This window comes from Geotrypetes seraphini, chromosome 4 (assembly GCF_902459505.1).
Source record: "Geotrypetes seraphini chromosome 4, aGeoSer1.1, whole genome shotgun sequence".
NCBI classification, from domain to species: Eukaryota; Metazoa; Chordata; class Amphibia; order Gymnophiona; family Dermophiidae; genus Geotrypetes; species Geotrypetes seraphini.
Window position 1 is genome coordinate 90285730 of NC_047087.1, and position 13672 is coordinate 90299401.

The 13672-nt window shown below is 43.3% G+C and overlaps 1 protein-coding gene across 2 annotated transcripts in view; it reads left to right on the top strand.

Moving 5' to 3' along the window:
- MYH15 (myosin heavy chain 15) overlaps positions 1-13672 on the top strand; it is a 143725-nt gene that overhangs the window by 39522 nt on the left and 90531 nt on the right. For both annotated transcript variants that reach the window (XM_033941288.1, XM_033941289.1), the window contains exons 10-12: positions 2108-2206; positions 6722-6825; positions 10375-10513. In XM_033941288.1, the coding sequence (XP_033797179.1) occupies positions 2108-2206; positions 6722-6825; positions 10375-10513 (342 nt within the window). The remainder of the gene's footprint in view (positions 1-2107; positions 2207-6721; positions 6826-10374; positions 10514-13672) is intronic.

Genomic DNA, 13672 nt, shown 5'->3' on the forward strand with positions numbered 1-13672 from the left:
ACAAAATGTTTGTGGAGCAGAAGATCAGATGTACCAGTTTGTAGTTTAATAAGTGTCCAAATAACTTTAAAAAAATAATCTTAAAAACAATCCACAAAGGGTGCATACAGTCACAAGTGACCCTTAGGATAGAATTCAAATAATGTATAAAATAAAAATGACTCAACATGGGCCGTGTTTCGGCAAAGTGAAAATGCCTTCCTCGGGGGTCTTATAGGATCCTTGGCCATCTTAAATATAAAAACATTAAAGTTACAAAAAACAAGCAGCACAGCTCATAAGACTCCAATGTAGGCTCGTGTCATGAGGCAAAGCAACTTAAAATAATCAATTTATTTCCAATTCAAAGGAAGCTCTGGAACAAGGGGGCATAAGGTGAAGGTGGACAGGCTTAGCAGCAATCTAAGGAAATACTTGTTTATGGAAAGGCTATTAAGTAGATATGTGAAACAATGACCTGTCAGTGAAAGCAGTAGAGACAAAGACTGTATCTGAAGTCAAGAAAGCATGGGACTAGAGAGTTGCACGGGGACAGAAATCCCACCCGTCCCCGCCCGTCCCCACCAGGATCCTATCCGTCCCCACCCGTCCCCGTCAGGATCCTCTCCGTCCCCACCCATCCCCGCAAGGAATTACCTCCATCCCCACCCGTCCCCATAAAAAGCAGCAATTGCTTCTGAAAGGATCAGCAATTCCACAGTTTCTTTTGTGTTTGCGCTGCTGTTTTCCTTGTGGAATCTCTTTGGTGGAACCCTCTTTTTGTTTTCTGTTCAGGTAATTAACTTATAAACCCCCTCTTTTACTAAGGCTGATGTGTCCATTATATTATATGGATGAACCCTGCTTCCAAAGCCTTCCCTCCCTGTGGGAGTCCCTTTGGCTAGAGGGGGGTCCCCGTGGGAGTCCCATGGACCACAGGGGGGTCCCCGTGGGAGTCCCGTGGGTTAGGGGGGGATTCCCGCGATTCCCATTTCCGTGCAGACCTCTACATGGGACGGGTACATCAGATCTCTTAGGGAGAGAAAAGAATAGTAACTGGTATGGACAGGCAGAATAAATAGACCATATAAGGAGTAGTTTTCAATAAATCTCCTAAAATTAGGTGCCAGGATGATATGCACTAAGCGTGGATTCTACAACTGTATTTGCCCACATAACTGTTGTTATCTAATCTAATCTAAATCTTAGACTTTACCGAATCATCTCCTAAAGTTAAGAGCTCGATTCGGTTTACATAATTAGATTACAGAAAAGATCTATTGGCACTCGTTGGAACTATTACCTATTACCTAAGAAACACTGAAACAAATAAGTTATAGCATACTAGCATAAATCCACAACTATGCACCTAACTTTAGGCGTGAGCACTTAGGCCAGCCAAATGACTTGTGAAAATGTTCATGTCTAACCATAGGCAGTTAGGCGAGTTAATGATAGTTTTCTATAGTCCATGCTTATAACTGCCTAACATGCCTCTGACCTGCCTATTCCCTTCCCGAGCTGATACTCCCCTTGGAGTTGCACAATCTAGAATTTGAGCATAAAACTTATAGAATACCAACTAAGGGCAGTAACACGCATGACCGCCGATTAGTGCTAATTAACACCAATTATAGCCAATAATCGGTTGTTAAGGCCAATTACCATCTAATTCAGTGGTTCCCAAACCTGTCCTGGAGGACCACCAGCCAGTCAGGTTTTCAGGATAGCCCTAATGAATATGCATGGAGTACATTTGCATGCCTGTCACCTCCATTATATGCAAATCTCTCTCATGCATATTCATTAGGGTTATCTCAAAAACCCGACTGGCTGGTGGTCCTCCAGGACAGGGTTGGGAACCACTGGTCTAATTAATCTATTCAATTTTGAGTACAGCCAACCTTCAACGATTTTCATCTATGTGTGGGCAGAGAGGTAACACAAGGGTGCAAGGGAGGCAGGGCTCCAAAATTGAGTCCTGTCCATTGCCTTCCCTGCTTGGGTGTGATGCAGTGGGTGGGATAGGAGCTCAAGGTGGCGTGTCACACAGGGCACGTTTCTGGCTGGGGATGGTCTTGGTCTGAGCCTTTCTGTGCCTTCATTCTTTTTGTAATTGTCCACTCAGATTTGCTGGAAAAATCCAGAGTCATATTTCAGCAGCCTGGAGAGAGAAGCTACCATATCTTCTACCAGATCCTGACTGGGAAGAAACCTGAACTGCTGGGTAAGCAGGCTTGCTTCTAATTGGTGTTCTTAGTTGGCTTTTCCCCAACCTAACATAGTTGGTGTTGACTTGAGATGTGTGTTGCATTCTACACAAAATGTGCATACAGGCAAACAAACACTCTATACTGCCAGGAAGAAAGACCCAGGTTTAATTCTTAAACTGTCTTCTGATAACTGGGTCAGCCAGGGCTGGGGATGCTGTAGAGTTTGCATTCACTGCCCCTGATGTAAGAGGTCTCAGCCAGTCCACTATGGTGACACCTAGGCCCTGATACACAAAGGTTTTCTTGCAAGGAAACTCTCTTGCTGATGCACAAAGAGTTTTTCTCTGTGTCTGCTACCGATCATCAGTAGCAGCCACCGAGATTCCTATGAATTACAAAGAGCTCATTGGTATTCTAATGAGCAACCCGGGGTAATACACAGCAGGGTAGCGCAATGTTTCCCATGCAAACTGTACTGACAGGGTCTGAGCTGTCATACTCTTACATTCCTATCAGTGCCTGATTGGCTCAGGCTCCTATCAGTGCCTGATTGGCTCAGGCACTGACAGGAAATTAAGGCTCTGACAGCCCACCCTGCTGGTAAAGGCCCTGACAACCATTTGAAAAAAACCAAACCCTTCCCTCCCACCCAGTGATGTAGTAAAAGGGAGGGGGGTACGGACTGCCCCAGGCGCCAGGTGGGTGGGGGCACTGGCACCTCCCCACCCCACCCTACCATACCATGCCACCCTTGCGCCATCCCTCCCCCACCCCATACCTCCATATTATCTTCGCTAGCGCAAGCAACTTCTGCCTATTGCTCATGTCAGTCAGGTTCCCCTCTGAATCATTTCCGGGTCACGGGGCCAGGAAGTGATATCAGAGGGAAATCCAAAGCTGGTGCAAAGAGCATGCTTGCAGAAGCCACTCACGCTGGCGAAGATTAAGAGGTATGGGGGGGGAGGGAGATCGCAAGTATCTCTACTGAGCTCACAATCTGTTGGGTTTTTTTATACCTGGGACAATGGAGTGTTAAGTGACTTGCTCAGGGTCACAAGGAGCTACAATGGGTAATGAACCCAGTTCCCTAGGAACAAAGTCCTACGCTAACCATTAGTCTACTAAAGTCACTAGAAACAAAAATTGAGGTTTTAATGAATTCTATTAGAGCAAACAATCTGTAATGCAGAGTCCAAACTCCATCAAATTTCAAAGTTTCAAGTTTTATTCGACTTTGATGAATCGCTTATTTAGTTTTACTAAGTGAGATACAAAAATTGATAAAATATAAACATATTTTTACACACAATTAAAAATTTTAAATAATAGGGTAGACAATTAGACATACAGACCAACCAATACAAAAGGTGAGAGGGAATTGAATACAATTACCATATTTTTCGCTCCATAAGACGCACCTGACTATAAGATGCACCCTAGATTTAGAGAAGGAAAACAAGAAAAAAACCATTCTGAACCAAATTCTCCCTAACAGGCTCTGTACCTGTCCTCCCCTCTGGTGGTCTAGTGGTAGGCCAGGACAGGGCACAGGACGGGCAGGGACAGGGCATAGAGCAGGCAGGCCTAGTGGCCTAGTGACAGGCAGGCCCCATACCCCCAGTACCTTAAATCATCCCCCATCCCCCCACATGCCCCCCAGTACCTTAAATCATCCCCCATGTACCCCCAGTACCTTTTTAAATCATCTCCACATATCTTTAATCATACCCTCCACTTGTACTTTTAATCATATACCCTTGTACCTTTAATCATACCCCCCTGTACCTTTAATCATAGCCCCGCTTTGTACCTTTTTTATCATCCCCCCTCCCACTTTGTACAGGTACCTTTTTATTTTTTAAACCCATACTTTTTAAAATTTTTCCTTCCCTCCCTCGACAGCTTTGTATTATTTTTTGGGCAGCAGGCGCATGAGTCAGGAGCGCAGAGGTCAGGTGCGAACTTTCCATGTACCCGCCTGGCCCCGTGCATTTTCTGAATGGCTGCCATCAGTTCTCGTGAGTCCCGCAAGAACTGCCGCCAGCCATTCAGAAAGCGACGCGGGCCCAAGCGGGAGTGTGTAAAGCTTGACCCTGACCGCCACACTCCTGACTCGTGCTCCTGCTTCCGGGAAATAATACAGAGCCGTCAAGGGAGCAATATATGCTAGACCAGTGTTTTTCAACCTTTTTTGGGCAAAGGCACACTTGTTTCATGAAAAAAATCACGAGGCACACCACCATTAGAAAATGTTAAAAAATTTAACTCTGTGCCTATATTGACTATATATAAAGTAATTCTCTTGAATAGGAATCAAATAAACACAAAGAAAGTATTTTATAATTACTTTATTATGAAATATTAAGTAAACAGAATAGTGAAAAATTATAAAATACTTTATTCAGTGCGAAACCTGGGCCTGTTTGGCTGAACACAAAGCTGATATTCTGGCTGGAATCGAAGAAAGACACACACGTAGCTCTTCGTCAACAGCTCTCAGTCTCTCTCTGTATTTGGTTTTTATAGCATACAAAAATAGACAAATATACCCTCCATCCTTTTTATTAAACCACAATAGCAGTTTTTAGCGCAGGGAGCTGCGCTGAATGCCCAGCGCTGCTCTTGATGCTCATAGGCTCCCTGCGCTAAAAACCACTATTGCGGTTTAGTAAAAGGTGACCATATTGTAAAATATAGACAGCAGATATAAATTCAGAACTGTGCATAGTAAGTGAAGGGAAGTTTTCATCTCTGGGAATTTACCCAGTTAACTATTAAGTTATTTGGGCAAATTCCTTTGAAAACTGTGGTAATACTGCCTCCACTTTGCTAAATTTAAAATAAAATCATTTTTCCTACCTTGTCTGGTGATTTCTGGTTGCACTTTCTTCTTCTGACTGTGCATCCAATCTTTCTTCCCTTCTATCAGCCTGTATGCTTTCTCTCCTCCACACCTCATTCCCTCCCCCAACTTTTTCTTCCTCTCTCCCTGACCTTTCTTTCTTTTTTTCTGTTTCTCTTCTTTCCTTCTGTTTCCCTGCCTGCCCCCTTTCTTTCTTTCTCCCTGCCATTCCCCAAGCCACTGCCACTGCCGCTGCCATCGGGGAACAGGACCCACCAATGGATAACAGGCCCCAAAGCCGACGCCGACGCATGCTCTCCCTGACGTCAATTCTGCAATCGGAGAGGAAGTTCCGCCCAGCCAGGCAGCGATTGGCTGGCCCGAACTTCCTCTCCGACTGCAGAATTGACGTCGGGGAGAAGAAGACTTATCGGCTCGATAGATTAGATCGCCAAGACAAAGTGAGTCCTGGGTGTTCGACTCACTTTGCCTTGGCGAGCTACTGGCGCCCCTGCCTCGGGCCCCCTGTCAGCTCCGGGCCCCTGAATGCAGGACTGGTAGTACTGCCCTGATGGCGGCCCTGCGGCACACCAGGCAACATCTCGCGGCACACTAGTGTGCCGCGGAACAGCGGTTGAAAAACACTGTGCTAGACCACCAGGCTTGGAAAAAGATATGGCAGCAGCAGAGGCGGCAGAGGGGGGGATTGTTTTGTAATTGTACGGGGGGGGGGTGGCGACGAGCAGTCCTGAAAGGTGGTGCGGTGCGGGTGTGTGTGTTTTTTTCAATTGTACAGGGGGGTTGCTGGCGGGTGGTATTTAACAAGGCGGTGCTTCTGATGCGCGTGGGGGGGGGGAGGTGTTGCAACTATGCGGGGGATTCCAATTTTTTTACCTTCGCTTCATAAGACGCACCAAGATTTCCACCCACTTTTGGGTGGAAAAAAGTGTGTCTTATGAAGCGAAAAATATGGCAAGTGTTTTTAAAGTTCAGAGGAGAGACATATATGGTAAAAAATAAATAAAACAATAGGACAGGGAAAAAGAAAGAAAAGAAAAAGTTAAAGAAGTTCAAACATACGAGTATAACTTTTGCAGACTGCTTATGGGACCCATGGCCTGAAAAATGAGCTGCTCTCAACATTTTGGACTCGCTACTTTAGTCACCTTTTCTCAAAGATGGTCACATATTTGCAAATGGAGGCTGGTTCTTGTTTGAACCGGTAGCCCAGAATACAGTAGATGTACACATCTCCACCTCTACAAGGGAACAAACGTAGAAAGATTATAGCTAATTAAGTTCTGTCAAGAGGTTGGCCAGCTTCCCAGGGCAAAAATGGGGAAGAGGAACAGAGACCCTGTGTCAAATTGTTCAGAGAAAGGGGCCAAGGCGACAGATTATTATCTTCCATAGCACTACAATAATGAAAAAGACCACTAGGCTACCATCCAATTAAATTAACAAGAGCAGTGCACTGTGACAATATTTGAAAATCACTGATGTTCAGGGAATTGTAGGTTGGAATTGTGAGGACCAGAAAGAGCATTGATTTGTACATGTTTAAATTAATGGTTCTTCTTTTCCTGAGCAACCCTTTATCTTTAGGATACAGAGGAGTTATTTATGCTCAGGTATTACCGTAGACTATTAGTTGCACTATTTAATTCAGCCTAAATTTCTTTTACAGATATGTTACTGGTGTCTACTAACCCCTACGATTATCACTTCAGCTCCCAAGGGGTTGTCACGGTGGATAATCTGGATGATGGTGAAGAACTATTGGCCACAGATGTGAGTCTGATTTATGTCCCTATGCATCAGTGGTTTTCAACCCTGTCCTCAGGGACCACTTTGTCAGTCAAATTTTCAGGATATCCCAAAGAAGGTGCATGAGAGAGATGAGGGCGGGGTATGCAAATCGTGGATATTCTGAAAACTCAACTGGCTACATGGTCCCTGAGGGCTAGGTTGAAAACACTGCTCCAAGCCATAGCTTAGTAGCCTCAATGAGATAATGAACAAGGGCTGGATACATTTCTACCAGCTTAATCTAACACAGCATCTAAAACTTCAATGAGGTGGCACAAAGCATGCACTTGCAGGTCTTTGGAGTTTTATTTTCATTGTTTATTTATGAGCAATTACAGTTTACCTGAGATTGGATACTGGGCTGGGATCTTACTTTCATGCAAATGAAAAAGTATAATTTATTGTTCATACTAAATTCCCACATAATCTGGGTTGGGTTTTTTTCCCCCAAAATATGCCCTAAATTCTTTTTCTAGTCCAATAGGAACATCAGTCTTGGACCACTGGGTTTATGCACCTCCACACACAGGGTGCGTTTAGAGAGCCTTATTTGCATTTTTCCATTTTACCCCCTTTTCACTGGGCTGTCCCATACTCCTCAGTTGTTCTCTCTACACACTAGGTGGTAGGAGTCTGTCTATTATGCTAATGGGGTTTTTAGGGGGGTGTTATTGGGGGGGGGTGTTATCCGATCGAGAGGCTTTTCAGTGCTGCAGAAGCTCACATTTTCAGGTCATCTCTGGCTGTGGGAGAACACAGACTTTCAGGTCAGAAGTCTATAGTCAAGGGGCCACCTGCATTGCAGGGCACCCCCTTGCCCGGTCTGCACTAATAGTTAGGGAGCTCGGGGATTGGACCCCTCGATAGGCTCTCCCCAGGTTCTGTCCGCAATAGGCTTGAGTGCGGGCTGAACTGCTCTGTGGTGGTTCTCCAGGATCAGGGCTGGTCGTGTTGCCTCCCCCCGAGTGCGCACAGTGAGGGGCTGATGTCTCAATCCTGACAGAAGGAACAAGAGGCAGACCATTGAAGCAAGCAGTCCGGTTTCCAGGCTTGCCTGAGGCAGAGGTTCTCCCTTTCAGATGGCTGCAGTGTCAGCCTAGACAGAATCCATCACAAGCATGGCACAGTGAGAGAGAGTAGATTATGTGGCAGACGCACTGTATGGCCTGTTAGAGTACTCAGCAAGGTCTCGGCATACGCTGTCTCCACCTGTAGAGTGCTGTGGATTAGACAGTGAGTGCGAGATTCAGCCTCTAAAGTAACTGAGCAAATTGCCTTTCAAGGGTCAATTGCTCCTTGGTAAAGGGTTGGACGATCTGATGCTAGTGTGCAGGATCACAAACCCAAGTCTCCACTAGATAGCAGACCAAAGGTCCAAAATCTTCCCAACCTGGAAAAGTTTTGGCTTTTTTCAAATTGCATAAACCTATTCATACCATCCAGGAAAATATACTCATCTCCTCTCTCATCAAACCCTATCCACTTCTTTCTACCATATTCAATGGGAAGGAATCAAAAAGAAAACTGTGTCCTAGAGCAAGGGACCTACAGCCAGTTGGGCCCGATGTGGTGCCATCAAATTATATGCAGCCCCTAAGACCACGAGAAGTATACACAGAAATCATTAATCAGAGCCAGTGGGTGAGAAGTGCCCAGGGTAGTGCTCCTTCCCTCTTCCCCGCACCCCTGCCACGCATTGCGCCCCCTTCTCCGTACCTTTTTATTTTCGGCGCGAGCCACCATGAACCGGCTGCTCACGTCAGCTTCGGCGTTGTCTCTGACATCACTTCCTTGGCGCGGGTCGCAGACGTGACATCCGAAAGAGCGCCGAAGCCAACACGAGTTAAAAAGGTACAGGGAGGAAGGGAAGGGGCGTGCGTGCGGCAGGGGGGAGGAGTGAGAAAGGGGGGCAGAGAGCACCCAGGGCGGACTGCACCCCCTTACTATGCCACTGATCAGACCTTTTGGAGATTTTAAATACTGTATTTTGTAACTATTTTCAGACAAGCCACTCTAGCAGTTTCCCTCATTTTTTGTTACCTTTTTACTTATTCATTTATTTATCACAGAAGGTCTACGGAGCTCTGTGTATTTCTGCTTCCAACATTACATAATTTTGCAGCCTTCCAGTGATAGTATTGACATTCACGTAGCCCTCTGTGTATAAAGGTTGCCCACCCCTGCCCTAGAATAGCGGCACAATTTTGTTACACTCATTGTGAATCTGAAAAAAATCTCTGTCATAGTTCTGCCACTTGAAAATGCCATTTCTTCATCACTCATCCTTATGAAATAAAAGTCGGCCTACATTGCCTTGGACTGATAAAAGTTCTTGCATTCTTCTAGACCAGGAATCCAGTCGGGTTTTCAGGATTTCCTCAATGAATATGCATTGAAAGCAGTGCCTACTAATAGATCTCATGTATATTCATTGGGGAAATCCTGAAAACCTGAATGGATTCCGGCCCTCAAGGACCGGAGTTTCCCCACCCCTGTTCTAGACTCTACTGTTTCAGGATCCGTCTGCAAATGATACATTCACTCACTAAGTTTCTAGATCAATCATCTCTTAACATCTTTATTCACTCACTAGTCATCTCCTGTCTGGACTACGGCAACGCCCTTTACAACGGAATTACAAAAAAAAAAAAAAAAGAAGTCAGACGCTTACAGTTAATTCAGAACACAGCCATCAAAATAATCTATAATGCAAAACAAATTTGATCATGTTACACCTTTACTGATTAAATCCCATTGGTTCCCAATCTCACATCGTATCACTTATAAAATAATATTGTTCACATTTAAAACTAGACAAACCCAGCAGCCAGAATTCATTAATAGACTCCTTATTCCCCACTCCACCCAACGTACACTCTGTTCAATTTATCAGAATTTACTCATAATCCCATCATTAAGGGTTATTAATACTATCAGAAATTGCATTTTCTCCGTCACTGGAACTCAGTGCCAGCTTATATTCGAGAAATTAATTAATTAATTAGACAAATTTAAATCCAGCTTAAAAACCACGCTTTTTGAAGATGCTTTTGCAGTGCAACCGTCCTTTTAAAAGATATTCTCTTTTAACCAAATAGTAGAATTTTCTTTTGACCAGCTTTTCTGCTCAGGAAAAAACTGCAGTGTCCACCTAACCTTTTTGTTTTTTCCATTTTTGTTCTTTACTTTAAAAAATATTGTAGTTCTTCCCCACTCCTTTTTGTACCAGTATATTCATCAGTTTTAAAGTTTTGTTTTTTGTTATTGTTGTTGCTGTTGTTGTTTTTTTTTAACTTTGATGCTATTTTAATATTTGATGCCATTTTATTATTCTGTCTTAATCGTCTTAACCTACTCATATGTATTATGAATGTTAGCCGCTTTGAAACTTTGAAAAGGCAGGATAACAAAATTTAAATAAACTTGAAACTTGATCTGGCAAAAGCCAGGAATGGAACCTGAAAGTTATACCTGTTTGATTTTTGTGATAGATCTGATTTGTTATAATTTGCCGGTTTTTTTCTCACACAGCAAGCCTTTGACATTTTGGGATTCCTGTCAGATGAAAAGTATGCTGCCTATAAACTCACTGGAGCGATAATGCACTTTGGGAACATGAAATTTAAACAGAAACAAAGGGAAGAGCAAGCAGAGGCAGATGGGACTGAAAGTAAGCAGACAATTCAATAAAGTGCGTAAAATGAATTGTGGGGACTGCAAGATGGATGTAGCTCTGCACAAGCTTCAGACCTTCCGAGGCTACAGTTTAAGCCCAGGCTTGAGTTTTAAATGTTTTCTATGTGCTTCACATGAGATGCAAGTGATTATATAATATGTTGCAAGGTGTGAGAAGGAAAATAGTGATGAAGAGAAACACCCTGGCTTCAGTGAGTCAGTGTGAACCTGATCATGAAATGTGATCATTGATGATAAAATCATTAATGGCTGAATGATGATCCATTACATTCATACTAAACTAAACTAAACCTTAGGTTTATATACCGCATCATCTCCACAATCGTAGAGCTCGGCATGGTTTACAAGAGTTGAGAGAGAAAGAACTCCAATAAGGTTAAGGGTATAGTGAGAAGGATATTTGGGGGGCTTAGGATGCTAAAGATGGGGTAGGTATTACATTTTTGAAATTAGACCTGTTATTAGACTTTTATTCAGATTAATATCAATCTGAGGTGAGGAAAAGACCTTTGAGGATTTTACTCCTCTCCCATTTACAAATTATTCTCAGCTAAAAAAAACCCAGTCTTTCCCTACTGTTCGAGGAGCCGCCATGTTTAATCCTGGAGCTGAATTGAAAGACTGACCGGCGTTCTCATCCTGAGGCAGCTTATGATTAGCGAAACGCTGGCCATCGTCGATGTGTGGTGTGTCTTTATATCTATCTCCGTGTGACACTGCCCTTTGAGGTCACCCTAGGCACCAGTAGCTCTAATCTAAGCACTAAGCGGACCTTTATTCACTACATTGCACAAGGCTTTTTCTTTGTTTGAAACATTATTTGAGGAGGTTTTTTATGTCAATGATTTAAATATACCCTAGTGAGTCTCTACTTGTCTACAAAACCTGAGTTATCGGTTTGGTGGAGGGGGAGATATGAGGCTTTTTCCTACCTCTAGATAATTTTCATAGAAGAAGCGTTTTTAAGGTGCTGATAGTGAATTATCCGCCTTTGGCTGTGGAGCCTGGTGCCGGTGGTGACATCAAGTACTTTCTTTGCAGTTTCTTTGGTTGTTCATGGTTAGGGTTATTGTGCTGTAAACCAGGTCGGAGGTATTGTTTAATAATAATAATATTTCCCTACTGCTTGTCAGGATAGTTATCTTATTGTCTTATTCACTTGATTAAGGATTATCCATCCAGTCCACAGGACACACAAAGCCAGTCAGCTTTTTAGGATACCCACAATGAATATGCATAGAAACATAGAAACATGATGGCAGATAAAGGCCAAATGGCCCATCTAGTCTACCCATCCACAGTAACCAATATCTCTTCTCTCTCTATCTCCACCACTTCTTCCGGGAGACTGTTCCACGCATCTACCACCCTTTCTGTAAAAAGTATTTCCATAGATTACTTCTGAGCCTATCACATCTTAACTTCATCCTATGCCCTCTCATTCCAGAGCTTCCTTTCAAATGAAAGAGACTCGACTCATGCACATTTATGCCATGTAGGTATTTAAACGTTTCTATCATATCTACCCTCTTCCGCCTTTCCTTTAAAGCAGTGACCCACAAACTTTCTCAAGCCACGGCATACTAACGGTAGTGGCTGTGGCTCAAAGCACCTGAAGTGCGTGGATATCATCACGATGACATCACACACATGCATGACATCATCATGTCAATGTCCGCGTGTGTGTGAAGGCCCTCCAGGCGTGCCCTGAGATGCCAGTGGGGGGTGCCAGATGGGAAGAGGGCTAGAGAGAAGGATAGGTGCTGGTGCCCACTGATTACCTATAGAGCAAACTATACATATTGAGATCGTTAAGTCTGTCCTCATACGCCTTATGACGAAGACCACACACCATTTTAGTAGCCTTCCTCTGGACCGACTCTATCCTTTTTATATCTTTTTGAAGATGTGGTCTCCAGAAATGCATACAATATTCTAAATGAGGTCTCACAGGGGTATCAATACTTCCTTTTTCCTATTGGACATACCTCTTCCTATGCACTCTAACTTTCCTATCCTTCTAGCTTTCACCGTCACCTTTTCAACCTGTTTGGCCACCTTAAAATCATCACATACAATCACACCTAAGTCTTGCTCTTCTGTTGTGCACATAAGTTCTTCACCCCTTAAACTGTACCATTCTTTCGGGGTTTTGCAGCCCAAATGCATGACCTTGTATTTGTTAGCATTAAATTTTAGCTACCAAATTTCAGACCATTCTTCAAGCTTCATTAGGTTTTTCTTCATATTATTCACACCATATGGGGTGTCTATTCTATTGCAGATTTTGGTATCATCCGCAAAGAGGCAAATCTTACTTGACAGCCCTTCAGCAATATCGCTTGTGAAAATGTCAAAAAGAACAGGCCCATGCACAGAATCTTGAAGCACACCACTGGTAACATCCCTTTCCACAGAGCAATCACCATTAACCACTACCCTCTGCCATCTTCCACTCAACCAATTCTTGACCCAGCCCGTCACTTTGGGGCCAATCCCGAGGGCACTCCGTTTATTTATTACAGATAGATTTGCATGCACTGCTTCCATAGTAGAACCTACCCCTGGGTGACCTGCCCAAGATCACAAACAGCAGCAGTGGGATTCTTATTCTGTTTGTAATCGTCTCTGAATCAATTACTGATTAGAAGCGGAATATAAGTTCAAAATTAAAATTAGTTAAATCATGTCTTATTTATATCCCGTCTAAAACCTAAGCAGGTTGCAATAACACATATATGAAAACAAATAAAATCAGTAACAGAACCTCAAATGCTGACATAATATAAAATTCCACATCTTGCGTCTACTGTTCCTTATTAAAAAGTGCTTCACATCTATAAAAAAAAAAAAAAGCTTCCACAAATAGGAATGTTTTCAAAAGTTTTGTTTTTTTTTTAAATACTGAATTATATCTGCTAACCTCAATTGTCCAATCAGGTTATTTCATAGATTCACCTCAGCTACTGAAATTGCTTTTGTTTTTTTAGTGTCAACATATTTTATCTGCTGTGATCCATCCATTGACAGACGCATTGCTCTTTCAGACCTTAATGCGCACTGTGGTTGATGCCACGTTATAGACTGTGATAGGCACCAATGCACTCCATTATGAACAGCACCAATGCCTTAA